Genomic DNA, 19,023 nt, shown 5'->3' with positions numbered 1-19,023 from the left:
ATATTGACACAAAAAACTTTCTTTATTAACTATAAAAATACAAAACAACAACTGAAGTCATAACTTGAGTAAATTTTATTACAGATAAGAAACATGTTTTACACAGCAGCACATATACATACAATCCATTTGTCTAAAACAAGAGAATAAATAAATATAGTTTAAACTAACATCTTTATACATTAAATATCTTTAACTTTGTCAAACCAACTAAACTAACATTCTAAGTATACATTTTACATATGCTACATAAACGTGTTTGAAATGATCTCTTCTTCTAAACATGCTCTACTCCAGTTGTTCCCAAACTTTTAATTGACCCAGACATTTCAAACGTGCACTCTACAGCTGTGCAACAAAAGCAACCACAGTCATTTTGTGCCTCAAAATGGAACTATAAATGATTAAATGACCATGATAATTATGAGCAATACCAATTAACTTCAAAATAGAAATACATTTTAAAAGCCATACTGCGGAACATTTCAGGTAATGTGCCCCTACTTTACAGGAACTGATACAAGCCCAAACATAACAACAATACCAAACATGGTCCTAATGCACAAACACACATGAGCAAAGCTATTTCTGCAGTTGTTTATCAAAAGAATAATAATAAATAAATATATAATAATAAATAAAACACACAAATATCAAACTGTGATTTAAACCAAAAGAGCATTTTTTTGTTTTAAGATGAGCATGTGGCAGTTGAACCAGGTTACAAGTCAGGTGTGAGGAGAGGCCTACTCAGAGCTCACAGAACCAATTAAAACACTAATTAAAGAAATTCCTGTATTTCAGTTTCAGAAATGTTCCACAGTAGGTCTTTAATAAGTAATAAACTTTTTTTTTTTTTTTTTTTTTTTTAAAGGAACTATCTCAGATTTTTAAAAGCATTTTTCTTTACAATATAATGTTAAATTGTTATGTGTGCAGTCCAAAGATTTGCATGGTGGTACACACACCTCAGTTTGGGAACCACAACTTTACTACTTTTTGTTTCTGCTAGAATCTCTGCTGGGGTCACTGGTGTTTTGCTCCTTCTCTTCTGCTCCTTCTCAGTCTGCAGTGCATAACCAAAGTATTAGGATTACCCAACACAAAATCAAAGGCTGAAAGACGATCATTTAAACACACTTATTATGATTTAATGTGCACTAAAGGTTGGTGTCACAGTACTGACCTGACATCACTTGTCCTTTGTGTACATGGTGGAGGTGAGATTCTTGGTGCTGTCACTTGAGTCCCCTTTGCCCTGAGAAGGACAGGCATGTAATGCTTATTCATGCTTAATTAATACTTAATTGTGGTGTATTACAGTATTTATATGAGGGGACTTACACACACAATCTTATAGAGCTCGTCTTTGACCTAAAAAATGATGTTTTAAATGAATAATTATTAAAATCTTGTCAAATTTGACAGTATATCTCTGAAAGCCACATACCTTCTGTTCTGCCATGAACCCAGTCAACAAAACAAAAAAGCCCTGATGAAGAGAAAGGATAGTACGTTTACTTTACATTATTAATGGCTTTAAAGTTGCACTATGTAACTTTTAGGTGGTGGGTCTGCTGCCTGCTTATTTCCGTGGGGACGTTATTGCTTATTCTACCACACATTTTTATAGCTGAAAGAAACCTTGAAAAACATGTATTCCTACTGTGTGCAGGGACGCCTCTCCACAGATTTGAGTTTGACCTGATAGTGTTACCTCCTTGTTTCCCTGGAGATAGATTTGTTTAATGCCATACCATGGAACATTTCACACAAGCTATGGCATCTCCATAGAAACAAGTGGGACACATATCCTCCACCAAAAAACTTAAATAGAGCACCATTAACAACAGATCAAAGGTCAATTAGATTTTATTTTTCACTATAGGAACATTTTGACTTAACCTAAACCCAATAAACAGCCAATTATTCCCATAGAAAAAGCTACGGTTCATTATGGATCATATAATAAGGCTCATAATTGAAGCATTTGTCCACACAAAATAATTCAAATTAACATTAAAGGGCAATGTAGTGGCCAATTTGCCCTGTGCACTGTGATGTTATGCAGAAGTCTTTAAGGTTGCGTGTTACCATTGTCTACAGTCAACAACAAAAGTCCTGATGATTAGCCTACCTGGAAGGAATTGACAATGGTGAAGGTGTAGTTGAAAAAGGGATATGCAGGATTGGATGAATTGAACACAACCAGGCAGAAGCCAATGGACCATGTCACACCAAACACTGGTGCCAGCACGAGTATAACTTTAATGATGCTTTTGGCTGTGTCCTTCTCATCTCCTTTGCTGCTGTCATTTTTTGAAGATTTGAGCAGGGTCACGATCACAACGCCCAGGGAGAAAATATTCGACAATAGGATGGTTCCAATGGGCAGAAGAAAGGCGTGCAAAGACCCAACTAGGAGGCTTTCATACGTCAGCCAGCACGTGTCCTTGTTGTGGTAGGGTTTGCCGGTGTACCTGTAGTAGATATAACTGGATCCCACGATCACAATGGGGACCATGTAGCCAACGAAGCTAGAGAAGAACATGAAGACCTTTTTCCGGAGGGGATTGAAGACGAAGATTAGCTGGTGGACAAGCATGGCGCTTAGAGACAACATCCAGCAGAATTTAATCATAAAGAAAAGATGCTTGCAAATTGTCAGGGCGAGACACATATCGGCAGATAGAGCTGATGGTTCGACGGAGGCAAGGAAGCTTATGTCAGCCAGCAATAAGAAGAAAGCAATGTTAACCATGCAAGTGTGCCGATAGTGAGACAATTTGGTTTTGACTACGGCGGCCCACACCAAATACTCAATAATGAGGAAGATGATAAGTGATATAATAGATACTGCCAGTCCCACATAGGTTATAACGTCAAGAACAGGATCAGAGACATCACCACGAGCCATCAGCACAGAGAAAGATGTTAGATGCATGCACTCGCAAAGCACCCCACTACGATTAACCTTACTGGCTACTTGGCACCCTGTATCTTCGAAATCTTTTGTCTTGGGGTTCCAGAAAACGCAATGCGGTACTTGTTGATCGTTTGGAGTTGCGGTGAATGCCATTTTGATCTGTATGTTTGAGTCGTTGTTGTCTTCCAGAGTGGTTGATACCAAGAGATCGGTGCTAGTTGAGCTCTTATAGGTGTTTCTGAGTTTGGACATGAGATTTTTAACTGCAACTGTTTTCATAATGCCACTCGACTTGTTCAGGTTCACATTGATCCCAAAAACATCAACGCTACAGTCATCTCCAGAGCAGTATTTCAGATCCAAGTTTTGTGTGTTGTAGTCACTATTGTTGTTTGACAAGTTCACCTTAATATTTTCCACCAACCCCTCCAAAGATTCAAGGTAATTTGCAGACATGTAGTGCAGAACGGTGTTATTGACTTTAGTCCAGGTCTTGTTCAACATATTGCTCGCAGCACTGACAAAAGACTGGAATAGAACATAAAGAGGCACATTAAATTATAATGCATTTTTTGGCTAAAGCTATCTGCAATAATACCACAGATGTTTCACTACTGTCCATACATGTCTTGTGTCAAAGCCTGTTGTTGATCTATAAATACAACAAATCATTCAATCTGTGATATTGAACAGTATAAAACATTTTGCATTCACTTCTTGTCCTAGATATTCACAGCATATAATATAAAAATCCTCTTTAAAGGCCCTGTACCCAATGTTTTCCACATATCTGAAGAAATTGTGTTTTTCCATTGTACAGATTTTTAGTATAAGAAGCTCTTCAAGTGAAAATAAGTCTGCTGTGTGCTGCCTCCATCTAATTAGAAAGCATTTCATTGTTTGAGAATCAGTAAGTATACACATAGCATGCTAGTTGTTGTTAGCATTACCATGACGGCAAACTTACTAGCATGCTCTGCTAGTAAGTGAAAACTGAGTAATAACCTGGACCACTGCAAGCTATTTAAAATGAACTACTTAGCTATTGTACACTGAGGAACACACTTTACAGGTGTATATCCTAAATAAAGAACAACTTCTTACAGGGAGGACTTTCTCTCCCAAGGGAACATTTTTGGATGCCTGCGCCATCATATCCATCACATTAATGGAAGCCGTGAGATCTGCTATATTGTCACCGCCTCCGCCGGTATCCGTGTTGTTGTTAAGACCACTGAATATGTCCAGAGCCACATCTTCTGTCGCACCCATGCCTTTCAGAAAACTCTGGAAAAGTGAAAAAGAAAAATCATCCTGCCTTCGCCTTGAGGTACATACATCAGCGTTATGGTTTAAGACATTGATTTTAACTAGTGTGTCTTCAAGTATTGCTAGATGTGACTTGGGAAAAAAGTTAATTAATTAATAATTTGCATTTAATTGAATATTTCACCATTTTGGGGTGTTCTGAACAACTTCTGAAATCATCATTGGCAAATATAAAGAACTAACCAGTGATTTGCTCCGTTTCTAAATGATGTAATTTCTGTATGTGGAATGTGTTTTATCAAAAAAAATGTAGAAAACTATTGGTTTAATAATCTAGAGGGACCCTCACTTCTGCCGCGTTGGAGATTTTGTTGAGTTCCTGGTTGACGCAGAAGTCGAAGACCTGGTCCCAGATAGTGCCCGTACAGGTGCGTGTCTGGAAGCCCACTCTGCCCACTGGACACGTGTTATTGACAGCTGTGTCTCCTGCTGGAGTCTTGGGCCACACGGCTCCATTTATTGTTTCTTCTGGACAAAACTTTGCCCCACCTAGAAAACACAATACAGTATATGGCAGAAGACTTATAATTATGCATAACATTTTTGAATCTGAAGTCGGTAAAACACTTAACACTTAACTACACCGTTTTACCCTAAAGTCTTTTCTTATATTAATCCACTCATCCGTCTGTAATTTGACTATCACTAATCACATCATCATACATTTACATGCATGCAGCAAAGAGGACTTGTGTACCGTATATGACAGGGATAGTCACTGACGCCGTCTTTGTTTGGTTGATGTCATTTTTAAAAGTCACAGAGACGGTCTGAGCAGTCAAAACCTTCACACAACTCATCATTACGTTGAAAATATAGTTGATGTTTTTAACTGCATCTGAAACACAAACAGTTTATTGTTAAAGTATTGGATTGTTTACTATGTTTGACATGCCCTGTACAATAAACAAGAATCACTGAGGTGTAGGTTTAAATATTCCAATATTAAAACCAGTGTCAAAACTAGAAACAATTTGATTAAATATCGATACTGGAAAAAATTAAGCTTTTCTGAATCATTTTAGAATGTAAAATGGAGCATAAGGGTCACAAAAAATAAATTATGCAGGCGCTACGAGAATAAAGGTGTAGAATTTCAACATTAAAGTGATAAATGAATAAGACTAATGTAAAAAAAAAAAAAAGGCTGAAATTTTACAAAAATTAAGTCAAAATAGTTTGAGATTAAAGTCGTAACCAAAAAATGATGCAATTTTACCAATTTAATGATTTAGGGGTCGACACGAATCAAAGTGAACACAGATTACAAAAGACTGGCGCGTGGGTGAGTTAAAAGCCTACATAAATGCATCAATCACAAACTGTTGGATGAAGTAGGATACATTTTCTTCCCATGGAGTGACTGGACTCCTTGGAAAAAGCCTCTGAGCTGCAAACAGGAGAAGTCTCAGTGCGATCTTTACCCACACTCTGCTTCGCGTTGCTTGTCTTCTGTTCTAAACATTGGCACTTTGCACAATCTTTGCTCAAAGATGTGCTCATTGTGAATAACTTCAGCCCCTCTTTATGGGCTTGGGGAGCCGTGCCCATTAGACATGTAGCCTAATGCCTATTGTCACTGCACTGTTTCCAAATGTGTATAGTTTAGTCCAATAAACAGAGCTGAAACTGGTTTAAGTCCCTGATCCTGAATTCTTTATGCAGAATCGACCACAGCATACTGCGCTTGCTGTTCCCCTGTACAGAGTCTGCACTGCGTACACCCTATTTCCATGGATGTTCCAGGTAGACATTAACATGAATCGTCTGCAAACAAATGTAAACAAGTGTAGAAAGCTCAAAGCCAAGAGAACAGATTTGGCAAAAAACGTATTAAGACTCCTGCAGCTGTATTTGGCTGTGGATCGAAGCATGGCCAGTTTTATGCTAAGGAGCGCACAGAGGCGCAAGGGGGTCATTCCCAGGGAAATAATTCAACAGTGGTTAATGTTTAAAAGACCAGTAATAGAAAGTTGTACAACCATCGTACATACAAGCTTTTAACTCTTTTGCACTCCGGTCGTGGTGGCGAAACACTCTTCTGCATTTTGACATTGATGTCAGCCCTTAAATCAAAACTACGTCTTTACTTTGACTGTGACTTTATTCTTGTAAATTTATGACTTTAAAGTCAAAATCTAGGACTTTATTCTCGTAGCGCTTGCATAATACATTTTTTTATGTGACCGTAACACAGTCTACATCACAGTCTACATCACAAGTAAATGCTATTATTATTTACATAATATTTTCTTATCTAATATATTACCATGATCAGTGTCGAGTCTCAGGTCTTTTATTTAGTATCAGAACTGATTTGAAATTTTAATATTATAACTTCTGTAGAGACAAACCTGGACGGCTGAAATGAGGTAAATAAAATGGCATGACTTACCTACAGGTGTGGCCGTGCCCTGTGTTTTGTAGTTCCAGTTGAATACATAAGAGTTGTTGGTTTTCGGTATTGTGGTGGTGATCTTGATAGTGATAGATGAGGTGGATTCCAGGGCAGAGCAGTCTCCTGTGATTGGATTTGTGGTGAGCAGGATGGTGTCAGGCAGCCGGGCCACACTCAGGTAAGCTTTGGCTATGTGCCGCACTGAGCCTTTAGTGAAGCCACACTCATATGTCCCTGCAGAATGAACACTGAACTATTTATTTATTTATTTATTTATTCATTCATTCATTCATTTTATAACCCTTGTTTAAAGCTCCTAGCTGGGGGTCGGGATGCTATGACATTGGGATATGGACTGATGGAAGAACTACATCATAGCTAATCATGCTAAAAAGTTAACAGTTGCTCTAAATTCAAACTTTCAGTTGTCGTAGATGTATGTGTCTTAGTGTTCCCTACCCTATAATATTTCTGTCTTTGATTGATTTTGTGGTGTTTGTGATTTTTAAGCTCAATTTTTCAAACTTGGAATCCAGTGTGTGAGTTATTCAGCGTAATATGTAGGATTCATAAATCTGTTGGGGAGCTACTAGGAAGGGGGTGGACAGCTGCTGGTTGCTCCCGAGGTACAGATTGCAGACAGCTGATATGCAGTATACGTCTAATGCAATACTCTGGAATATTAAAAGCAAAGCCTTAACATCTCCATGCAGCTAATCAGATGGTGGACTCTCCACCACAAAAAAGTTACATAATGCATCACTAAGATATAATTCCATTGATCTGTGGAGTGAAAAAAATATTTTTTGTCAAAGCAGCTCTTAATACATAGTGCAGATATCAAGAATTGTGTGTACTGAACTATGAAAACAAGATAAAATAAGAAAAAACAAGATAATAATAACAAAGGTGCTTACAAATAATAATATTAACAAAAAACTTGCACTGAACAAATACTTAACTCATAATGTAGTAATCGTATATTAAGAATGATTTGGGCTTAGTAACAACTCAATTCTTACTCTAATCTAAACATGGGCAAACTACAGCCCAGGGGCCACACACGGCCCTTTGGCCTTATTAATCCGGCCCGCTGAACATGACCAAAGTATATTAAATTAGGTAAGGGTAAACCTTGTTCAATTTACCTTTTCAACAAGTTATTGATCGTTTGGCACTTGAGTTTTTCTGCTGTGTTTATTTAACTGAAATTTAATAAATTAATAATGAATTTAATTGATGCATTTGGAAAAAAATTGCATATTCATGCTTGGCTACATGTTACAGGACAACTCTAATGTTATGCTGTAATACTCTTATGTATGTATGTATGTATATATATATATATATATATATATATATATATATATATATATATATATATATATATATATATATATATATATATATATATATATATATATATATATATATATATATATATATATATATATATATATATATATATATATATATATATATATATATATATATATATATATCCTGGCCCGGTCCCTCTGTCAAATTTTACAACCCATTGTGGCCAAAAGAGTTGCCCACCCCTGCTCTAACCCCTTAATAATTACTAAGCCTGAGAAGCCTAAGTAACTATTTCTTCATTATGAATAAGCCATTGTTCACACTTTATTAAGGCTAATTAAGATGCAGTTATTATAATGGGTACCCAACTATGCACTTGCCTTCCCAGACACCTGTCACTTTCTGGAGGGTGACTGCCACACAGGAGGGGTAGGTTAGGGTCCCACAGGCGTGGTCCAGCAGCACCACACTGCCGTTGTTCAGCTCGAATCGCTCAAACGTAGTGCTCATGTTCCAGCCCGCTTTGTGGGTGACCTCATCAAAAGTGCACTTCAGGATCGGGCTTGACTGGTAGCACACTTTATACTGAGGCGATTCAATATGCACCAGGCCTGTTTGGCAATGACACACAGTTCAAACATTTCTTTCAACAACACAACAAATAGTGGCTAAGTTTCCTTTTACATCTTAATACGATGGCAGGGATATTATGGTAACGCCCCACTGTGTAACCTTTTAGCCAGAAAATAGACTAAAAGACATTTTGGATGTTTATATTGCACAAAAAATGTAGAAAAACATGAATCCTTGCTTTAAGAGACATTAGCTCATTTGGTACATGATTGGTAGAGCAGTCAGATCCACTGACCCACAGGTTGGCAGTGGGATTCAAGCTCCAACAGATGAATGCTGTTTATTTATTTTATTATTTAGCCCACCTCTCCACATTGGTGTGGGCAGTCACTGCACTGGGAGTGGTGGTTCCTTGATGTAAAGGACTTTTTCCCATTCAAAATGTATAATGTTTAGTTTTACATTGACTAATTTCCCCATCATTCTCAAACACATGCATTAAAGTGCTGTCACTGATTTTGAACCATAAGTCAGGAACCTATTTTAGTTTGAACTGTTAACCCCATGCACTTAGTCATTTCTGCCACTCTGATCCACTGTCTGGGTTAGTGTCAGGCTGTTGTTTCCCTAAGATTTTTGTCCAGTTATGTACTTAACAAATAAATAAATAAAAATCACATGTACTATACTATGTACTGTACACTGTAACAAAGACAGCATGCAGGAACAGATATTAAATAAATGAATAAATGAATGGACTGACCGGTTGTGTCCACGCGTATGTATGCTGCCAGGAGGGACTGCAGAGTGTTAATGATGTCCTGAAGTCGATATGTCTCAAATTTGACACTCAATCCAACTTCAAAGTCGGCGACGGACAAAGTACCAGATAACCTGAAGACCATAAAGACAATGTATTTTGTCATTTGTATTACTCTTAAAGCCGCACTATGTCACTTTTCTGGTGCAGGGTCTGCCACTTGCTTGTTTCCATGGAGATGTTATTATTTTACCTGGAATTTGGCATCAAACATATCTATCTTGTATTTGTTTGACATGGGTATTTTTTACTGCTTAAAATACCTTGAAAACATGCATTCTTTCTGTGAGCAGGGTCAGCTCCCCACAGATCTGACCTGTAACTTGCCCTGGTGTCTTCAGAGAAGACACCAATGCCAAAGCATCTCCAGTGAGTCAAGCAGGTGGTGTACCCTCCACCAGAAAAGTTACATAGTGCACCATTAAACCATATAGTTTTTAAAGTATTACAAATAAAATAAAAATAAAATAAAATAAATAAATACATAAAATAAATAAATGCATAAAAATAAAATAAAATCATTGGGATTTTACCTCTGGCCTGTAATGTTCAGTGACTCAAAGCCATTAAGTTTTTCAAATTCAGTTTTAAGCTTTGGAAAAACAAACATTAGTGCAGATGTTAGTGTGGACAGTCCAACAGACTCAGTGAATCACATTTACAGGGTGAGGGGTGTTACCGTGGGTTCATCTGTGATAGCCCAAGCTCGAGTGTTCATCGTCACTGAGCCATTGATATAAACTGAAACAGACAAAATCATTGAAATCAGCATTTCAGTTTTGAATCCATCCATTTTTTCAAATGCTGTGGAAATATTTGTTATTAGTATTAAATGAAAACTATAATAAAGGTCTCATACTTACCCGGTATTTTGGGGATGCAGAGGGGGCTGATGTAGGACACGTTCTGGTAACAGGTGGTCTCACGGCAGCAGTTATAGTTGTAACAAATCTCATTGCTCCAGATATAGCCAGCAGAACAGTTACAAGCAGTTTCCAATCCAACAATGAGGCATTCTGAAAGATATATGAGATATTAATACTGCTGAATCAAATCTATCTAGTACAGGGCTGTCCAATAACATAATCTGGTCCTATACTACATTTTCAGACTCAGTGGAGAAGTCCTGTTGCTTTCTAGACAATACAGTGTCTTTCCAGGCCGATCTGATGGTTCTCCCATTTCCCTTTTTGCTTTCGTTTTGCATGTGATGCCTATTTTTGTTTGATTTTACATGTTGAATCTGAGTCCGTCTGCTTCACCAGCCAATTCTAGGAGCTTCTTTTGTTTTAATAGTAAATCTTATTAAGGAAACAGAGTAATTGACTGAATGCAAAACCAGTTGAAAGTATTTTATAAAAGATTCACTGTGTAACTTTTCTGAAGAAGGGTCTGCTACCTGCTTGTGTCCATGGAGATGTTATTACTTCACCTGGAAAGTTACAGGTTGTTATGTCATTGGGCAAAACCCTGTATGTGTGTGTGTGGGTGTGTGTGTGTGTGTGTGTGTGGGTGTGTGAACGAGTGAGTGGTTCCTTGATACAAAGAGCGTTGAGTTCTTTGAAGGTGGAAAAGCGCTATATAAAAAATGTGACCATCTACTTCTCCATGGAGATAGACTTAATGCCATAGTGTGGGACATTCTAGGCTAAGCAATAACATCTTAATGGAATCAAACAGGTGGCATCCTTCCATCAGAAAGGTTATATAGTGCACTTTTAAAATCATAAAGGTAAAACAGATAAGATAGTAGGGTAAGTTCACACGTGCAGAATTACTACATCAAAAAACTGCGACTAAACCTGAAACTAAACCAGGACTAGAACAGGACCAAACCAAGTCTGCATTTGTTCTCAACTTGGGCTAAAACTAGGACTAAAAAAGGACAAGCAAATGTACCCTTAAAGTGCAGTTGACAGATTAATATACTGCATTTGGCAAATTATTATCTGGTTTGGTGAGGTAAATATTCATCATAATTTTAGAAAGTTTTTAAAATGGAATCCCTACACCAATGTCTTCAGCTGTCATTAATTCCACCCAAAATGCAGGGACAATTAAAGCACAAGGAAGCCAGTTTTCTGACAGATTAAACATTGATTTAACAAAATAAAGGTGTGATATTATTATTATTTTTCAGCCCTAGGTAACAGTCAAGGAATTACCTTCACGTATGTCTCATCTGCTGCGCGTGTCTAACCAGGAAGAAAAATTATAAACTGCACCCAAATAACTATAAATAAAACTAAAACTAGAGTATATTTATGATTGTGTTGCATCTCCCACCTGCGACGCTCTCAGTCTGCATGAAAGTGACTTGATGTTCCACTGATAACGCGTCGGTAACGGTCAGGGTGGTGATGTTGTTTAGGATCCCCAAAATGGTTGCTGCCTCCAAAGTGACATTACTCTCCACCATCAACTCAGCCACATAAATGTCCTCTATGAAAAGCACAGAAAAATAGAAATATACAACATACAAAGAGTCACTGGATTATCACCGGGGTGTCCATAGCTACAAACAGTGATGTCATCTTCGCGAACAAGTCGGCTCTTTTGAACGGTTCCTTAGCCATGAGCCGCTGGAACCGGATCTCATTTTTTAAAAGAATCAAATCCTTTTCTTTCTAATTTTAGTGCATTTTCATCCTGATTAATGCCACATCAACACAGACGCAGAATATAGCAATACGAGTGAGAACTTTGTGCACAAAAAAAAATCATAATAACAGTTGAAACATTTTAATGGGTCTTTGAAACAGTGGCGGCACCAGACATTTTTGCTAAAGGGGTGCTAAGGTCTTCAATTTAACATGTTAATATAGAGACTTTTAACAATAGCTGTTTAAATGTAAAAGTACTTAGCCCCTGAAGTGATTTATAAAAGCTAACATGGAATTCCTTTTTGATTGGAGTGTCATTTTGAACAGCATTTTTAGTCGAGATGCGATGTGCTATGAAAGTGGGGAAAAAATATTTGGGGGAACTATGGGAGTGTATTGACCATTCTAGTTGAGGCCAGTGTTCCCGTCAAGCCCCCCCCATTCCCATTCCCCCAAGCCCCTCCAGCCCCTGGCGTCGCCCCTGCTTTGAAATGCATGGATCCAAAAGATTCAGATCCAATTACAGAGCCAAACCTCCCATTACAACTAACAGTGAACTTACGTGCTGAAACATGTTGTGAGTGTAGAATCTGTCACATAAAATAAAAAGCAACAAAGTCAATACACATATATAATGAATGCATTATCAAGACATTTTCATTTAATTATATTCTTTTTTATTTTACCTCTGTAGAGAAGTAAAAAGCACCAATGAGAAATACGAATCCTCTGGCCCACATTGTTGCTATGAGAGACAGAGATAACGTATTAAAAACTGTAGTATTGTCCATAAATAACTAAGAAATAAGAAATAAAACTGCATTTCTCAACCTTTTTTGGTTGAAAATAATCACATCTATAAAAACTTACTAAATCACAGGTTTTAGAAAAAGGAAAATTATTTGATTAAAATATGTTCATTTTTGTTTTTTTTATTTGTTTGCACAGGAGGTAGCAGCTATTGATGCCTTGCAAATGACTGTACTCCACATGGGGACAAGAGGCAGTATTTCCTACCTTTATTTACATAAGAACATACAAAATATCCAAAATATTTCACTTAATATTTTTTCTTTGTAACTTAATCTTAGAGCATGCTTCATTCGAAAATTCACCAGCATTTTCACAAGAGTAATTTTCCCTTAAATAAAACATAGGCTTATAGAAATGTTAGGATGTCGTCTGAGATTTGTCAGTACTAAACATGGGTATACTGACACAACATGAGATTAGGAGGATAAAACAGGGACAAAATCAAGTTTACACCAGGGCAAGGAATAATCAAACATGAAAATTTATACAACACAAAACAATCTTTGTGTACTTCCTTGAAATGCCATTATACAGGCTTAAGGAGTTCATAAAAAATCTAAGTCCCGAAAGTACACTAAAGCCATTACCTGCTAATACTTAAGCAAATTTGTAGGAAACAGGCCTGACCTCTTGTGATTTTCATTCATTAGAAGGAGTAATCTGTCTGTTTGCACACGGCACACATTTCAATATCACTGTACCGTGATGTTACACAACCTCTACACAATTCTCTACCATAAAAAACTCCTCCATACTATAACAACTATAAATGGAATAATATTAATAATAGGACTTTTCCAGGACCAAATCAGGACTAATAAATAATAAACCGGCACAGTGGCTGAAGCAAGCACTTTCGCCTCACAACAAGAAGGTCCCAGATTTGACTCCCAGGGCCTTTTTGTGTGAAGTTCTGGCTGTGTCTGTCATCAACCAAAACACACACGATAGGTAAAATCCTCCAGGTAAGGTTGTCCTAATCAATATGCATTTTCAAAAGGAAGGGCGAAATTTGCAGTAATAATCTTTAGGGATCAATGAATACACCTTAACCTAAGACAGGACTAAAAAGTAACCCAGAATCACCTGATAACAGATGCAAAATCACATACAATTCAAGAATACAATCAGCAGAAGTCTTTGAACTAGAGCTACTACTAACAATTATTCAGTTATTTCTATTTTAATTATATTTTTAACCAAGCAAAGATAAAATGCTGACTGAAGTTTTCTAGATAGAGAATATTTGTGAATAAAGTGTATTATTAATGCAAATATATGTTTTGTTATTATATTTTTGTACAGAGGCAAAAGAAATAGTGATGAATGCATGAATAAGAACAATAACTTGAGCAGAATTTAAATGGGTTTTCTCTGTTTATAAGTTCTCCTCTTGAACCCATCTTGGCCCTAAAGGAGGGTCTAAGGCAGGTGCTGGGTCGGGTCAAATGTAGATGATATTTTTGCAAGGACAATATATAAACCAATCGCTGTTATTTAAACTTCTGAGGCTGTATAAGGAAAAAGCGTTGATATGATTGTATTTTCAATGTGTTTCATATTTACATTGTGTGATGCTTGTCTGAGCAGCAGGTCGTTTGCATGATTTGCATGCCTGTTTTATGTTGCAGCACAAAACAGGCCTGGTGGTTTTGTTCTGCTTTTCCCAGCTACCAGCCGCATTGTGGCTTGTACTAAAATAACTTTATTTACACATTATTTTCATTTCATAATACAACTATTTTGACCACAACAAACCCTCAAAATGTTGCTAATTACAGGAAGCTGAAATCCAGGAATGTAATCAAATGCAAGAGGAAAAAAAATCTGTAAATCTGTAATAAACATTAAATTGTCTACTCGCTAGTTTAGCTTTTTTTTTTTTCTAAATGAGTTGTGAATTAATTTTGCAAATCAATGAAATAAGTGATTATCAATTTACATTAAAAATGAATTTAAAGGAAAGTTTTGTTATGAACTTTTTTTTGTCTTCTAGAGATTTGAACATTTCAACAAGAACAATGCAGGGGGCTATACTATATAAGTATTTAAAATCTGTGGTTGAAAACTTGGTTCAGTTGAGATTCTGCCATTTAGACTCGATTGAACCAAGATGAAAGTGACTTGTTCAGTTAATTATTGACAATAGATACGTTAAGGTTGGAAGGTTAATTAAGTAATTTTGCAAACAGTCAAATACTCTCAAATAAGTTATGTGTACTCCAGCATTCATTACAAATCAGTTTTTTTGGTTTTTTTTTACGAAAATAAAAAGTAAAGGTCACAACATAGAAATCTTACCTTTTGTTCAGCAGAGAAACTAGAGACTTGAAGCATAGAATCACCTAAAATGGACCCGATACTGCTCAGGTTGAGTTGTGAATCTGTCTGAAGCTGTGTGCACGTGTGTGTGTGCCTGTTTAGCCATACAAGGTACATTTGCATCCAGACCATATCACCATGCCTCCAGATCCATGGCCCTGAGCGTTCAACTTTCCATAGACATTTGTTTAGCAAATCCCGCGTCTCCTTCAGGAGGTCGAGCTGATTTCCAGACTGGCTACTATGTCTTCTGGACTCCCCTCATTACTTAAGCGGCAGTGGTTTTATTATGATTATAAGGGCTGGATTCACATTGTTTAAAGTTGCATTGACCAGGTAGCTACAGCGCTCTTGCCTTAAACAAGAAGGTTCCTCCTTTGACTCAGGGTCAAATTTGTATCATCTCTGGCTGCTGTCTGGGGTAACTTCTGTGGGATGCCCAGTTTCTGCATCAACCCCAATATACACTGTGGTTGTAGCTACAGTTGCTTGTCTTAATAAAAATGAATAAATAAATAAACTGAAATTATATATATATATATATATATATATATATATATATATATATATATATATATATATATATATATATATATATATATATATATATATATATATATATATATATATATATATATATATATATATGTTTTTACTATTATTATTATTATTATTATTATTATTATTATTATTATTACTATTACTATTATTATTATTAATCATAACAACAACAGCAACAACAATAATAATAATATAAGGAACCACATGTTCAGGCTGGATTTCTGTTCATCTAAAGGTGTAGTTTTATGTCTCCTTAAAGAATATCCCATTGACACTCAGCTGTTTTTACACACTGAAGGCTGGGGTAAGAAGAAGGTTTATTTTAATGCAATACACACTTATTTAGGGAAACACATGGGTAATGGGACAAAGCATAAGATTGGATGGACGGGTTGTGGAGTGTCATCCCGGGGTGGGTCTTGGGTGTTGGCTCCGACTGGCATCAGCTTCACCGAGCGCCTGTTCATGTATGTGTGTGTGTGTATGTATCTATGTATGTGCTTATTATGAAGTTTTTTGTTTTTTTTCTTCAATTGCCATCATCATTATGACTTATACAGCTGCGTCTCCCTTTTTGCTTTGACAACCACAAACCTCTGTCTTATATCCCACTTAATATTCCTTTCTTACTTGTAAATATGCACACTGTAAATACTGACGTTTGCCAAAAAAAAAAAAAAAATAAATAAATAGTAACTGATTTAATACTGGTGTTTAATGGCTATTAAATACCTTCAAAAACAAACATTTAACTACATTCTTGCCCCCATAGAAAGTTCAATGCATAATCTGGAATATTCTAAGCAATGACATCTCAGACAAGCAGGAGTTGTACCCTTAACTATAAAAGTCACACGCTGAACATTTAGATCGGAAATTTTTAAAACACAGAAAACTCAAACAGACTGACTTTGCCTGTTAATTCAGTTGGACAGCTAAACCAGCACAAGTTTTCATTATAAAGTATCAAAGTAAACAAGTTTACAGAGCAGCCTAATACTTCACTGTCTTTTGTAACCAATTTGATTAGCAAAGTCAACCAGAGCCTAGTGGTTTTGCATCTGTTTTGTAGACATTTTCTTATTTCAATGACTCGCTGATTTGTTCTGAATGTAAAAACTACAAGTCCTTACATCAACACTTTGAACAACTCAACTGTTCTCATGTATGTTCCAAAAATAATCTTTACTAGACTTGTATTTCAAAGACTTTTGAGATCAGAGGTAATTCATTTTCACTTTGAAAATGTTTAAATCTGGGCTCAAAATGGTTCTGTTTAGCTGTGCATATGACTGAAAGGTTTTTATTCTGCACTCTTCTCTTTTAGTGATAATTTTATGATGATTATTTATGTTTTGATTTGTTTGTATTGTGATTTCAATGTGTCTGTGTAAACCCTCAGTCGTCCAGGTCTGATCCATAGCAAAATACGAAGTTTAAATCTGTCAGCTAGAGAAATCATTGTAGGACTGAAGACGTTTTGCTGCTCATCCAAGCCGCTCCTTCAGTTCTGGTCAGATGGCTTCCTCTGGACCCCAGTCTGCCTTACATCTCCATCTCAAAGCCACTAACCACTCCTTCGGATTTTAGCCAGAGAAAAGAAATGGTTTGAGAGGGGAGTTAAAGAAGCTTTTTTTTGTTAGGAAAGAGAATATTTCCTTAAACAGGAATGGGGGCCTGAGACATCATCTATCCCTCATCTATAACTCCATCCACAGACCCAGACCAAGAGAACAATAGCAGGATCGTTAAGGGCTGAATAGGGTAATCTCATCTGAAACGGGAGACAATAGATGTTCACAGTTTCAGTGTAGTTAGCCCCTCCCTTCAGATAGATATAAGGCAGTGTCCACCAGCAGTAATCTGACCAGAACTGAAGAAGCGGCTTGGATTAGCAGCGAAACGTCTTCACTCCTACAACGATTTGTCCAGTTGATAGATTTAAGTTTCGTCTTTTGCTGTGATTTTAATGTCTTTCTTATTCTGTAAAGCACTTTGAATTACTGTACGAATTGTGGTAATAAAATCACCTTGCCTTATCACATGTATTGTATGTATTGTATTGCACAAATTGAGATCCATGGGTTAAAAAAAAGTAAGAACTGTCGCCATAGCAATTGGCAATTCAAAACAAAATAATATATAGTTTCAATGGTCAACCGTCCTCAAAATGGCACCACAAAACAAGAACCCAAAATCCATTTACTGTGTGCGTGTGTGTCTGAATGAGCCGGTGTGTTGGCAGCATCGTTTCCATGCATGTATAGGCCTGTCACGAGAAATACTATATCGACTTATCATTCAGTACATAATAAATGGAACTTTTTGGGGGGAATATTTATCATAAGTACTTTTTCTTTGAGTTACTGGGGAATCTTTAGTTATTTTTATGTACTTTGATAAGGTTTGCACTGTGGGGTGTTATAGATACACAGAAAAGGTCCACATTGGCCTCTGAGAGTTGTGAAAAGCAGTTATAAAGTCTTTACGGTGAATAATTGTATAAGGTATGTGAGGAGTAACTTTGGACCACTGCAAATCATTCTGTTTTTCACAAGGAAAAGATAGGTACAGTGCTGTTAATTATTAGTAAAGAGCTATTTGTTTCCATTTGTTTATTGACTTTTATCCACCCCACCCACGTTTGCCTACTAAACCTCACATTTGTTATAGTGGCTCTTCCAGTTAAGGCCCATGCGAAGTCATACAACCTCAATGATGATAGCAACTTCCAGAATAAGGTGAATATTGTTAAGATAGATGGAAAATAGTACATGCTCAAAAACTAAATGTGGCAGAATAAAACACATTAGATACAAGCTTATTTGTTTTGGTAAGATATGGAATAATGGCCTTAATGCAAATAGTGCAGCACCTATGTAAAATGTAAATCTGTCACTATAGCCACTCTATACCTGATAACAATTCTTATTTATTTATAAGTATATGAAATAAAACAGCTCAAACAAAGAATAAAATGATCTATGGAGAACTCATTGTTTTGTCAATAAATAAGACAATTAAAAAGTATGGCAATTGTTCCTCTGCAGTGTGTTTATTTTACCTATTGTGAAATTGTGAACTCATTCTAAAATCCATCTTGAAGGCTCTGAAGATTTGGCTTGTGAGTTGCAGTATTTCACAACAGTGACATGTAGAATATAAATGCCCAAGCATGTACTTTGGTCTACTTTGGTCTTACTCTAACCTGCCATCTAGTGGTTAAATAGCTTTTCATAAATAAATAATAATAATAATACAAATAATAATAATAATAATAATAATAATAATAATAATAATAATAATAATAATAATAATAATAATAATAATAATAATAATAATAATAATAATAATAATA

At 36.3% G+C, this 19,023-nt stretch overlaps 1 protein-coding gene across 2 annotated transcripts; it reads right to left on the bottom strand.

Annotated features, from left to right (window-relative positions):
* Window positions 1-902: 902 nt before the first annotated feature.
* Window positions 903-15,175, bottom strand: adgrf3b (adhesion G protein-coupled receptor F3b). 2 transcript variants are annotated; one of them, XM_055232235.1, is made up of 18 exons: window positions 15,084-15,175; window positions 12,656-12,714; window positions 12,532-12,559; window positions 11,653-11,808; window positions 10,230-10,382; window positions 10,046-10,107; window positions 9,900-9,958; window positions 9,310-9,440; window positions 8,354-8,584; window positions 6,651-6,887; window positions 4,953-5,093; window positions 4,545-4,744; window positions 4,031-4,213; window positions 2,138-3,454; window positions 1,451-1,492; window positions 1,345-1,374; window positions 1,187-1,258; window positions 903-1,066 (listed from the first exon to the last, which is right to left on the bottom strand). In XM_055232235.1, the coding sequence occupies exons 2-17, from the start codon at window positions 12,707-12,709 to the stop codon at window positions 1,193-1,195; spliced, it is 3,090 nt and encodes a 1,029-aa protein (XP_055088210.1). In that variant the 5' UTR covers window positions 12,710-12,714; window positions 15,084-15,175; the 3' UTR covers window positions 903-1,066; window positions 1,187-1,192. The 2 variants fall into 2 exon arrangements, with proteins under 2 accessions (XP_055088210.1, XP_055088209.1); XM_055232234.1 differs by having other exon boundaries at window positions 909-1,048; window positions 1,183-1,258.
* Window positions 15,176-19,023: the final 3,848 nt, after the last annotated feature.

This window comes from Periophthalmus magnuspinnatus, chromosome 24, assembly GCF_009829125.3.
Source record: "Periophthalmus magnuspinnatus isolate fPerMag1 chromosome 24, fPerMag1.2.pri, whole genome shotgun sequence".
Taxonomy (NCBI): Eukaryota; Metazoa; Chordata; class Actinopteri; order Gobiiformes; family Gobiidae; genus Periophthalmus; species Periophthalmus magnuspinnatus.
Note: the sequence above shows the minus strand (reverse complement) of the source record. Positions and strands in the feature narration are given on the sequence as shown.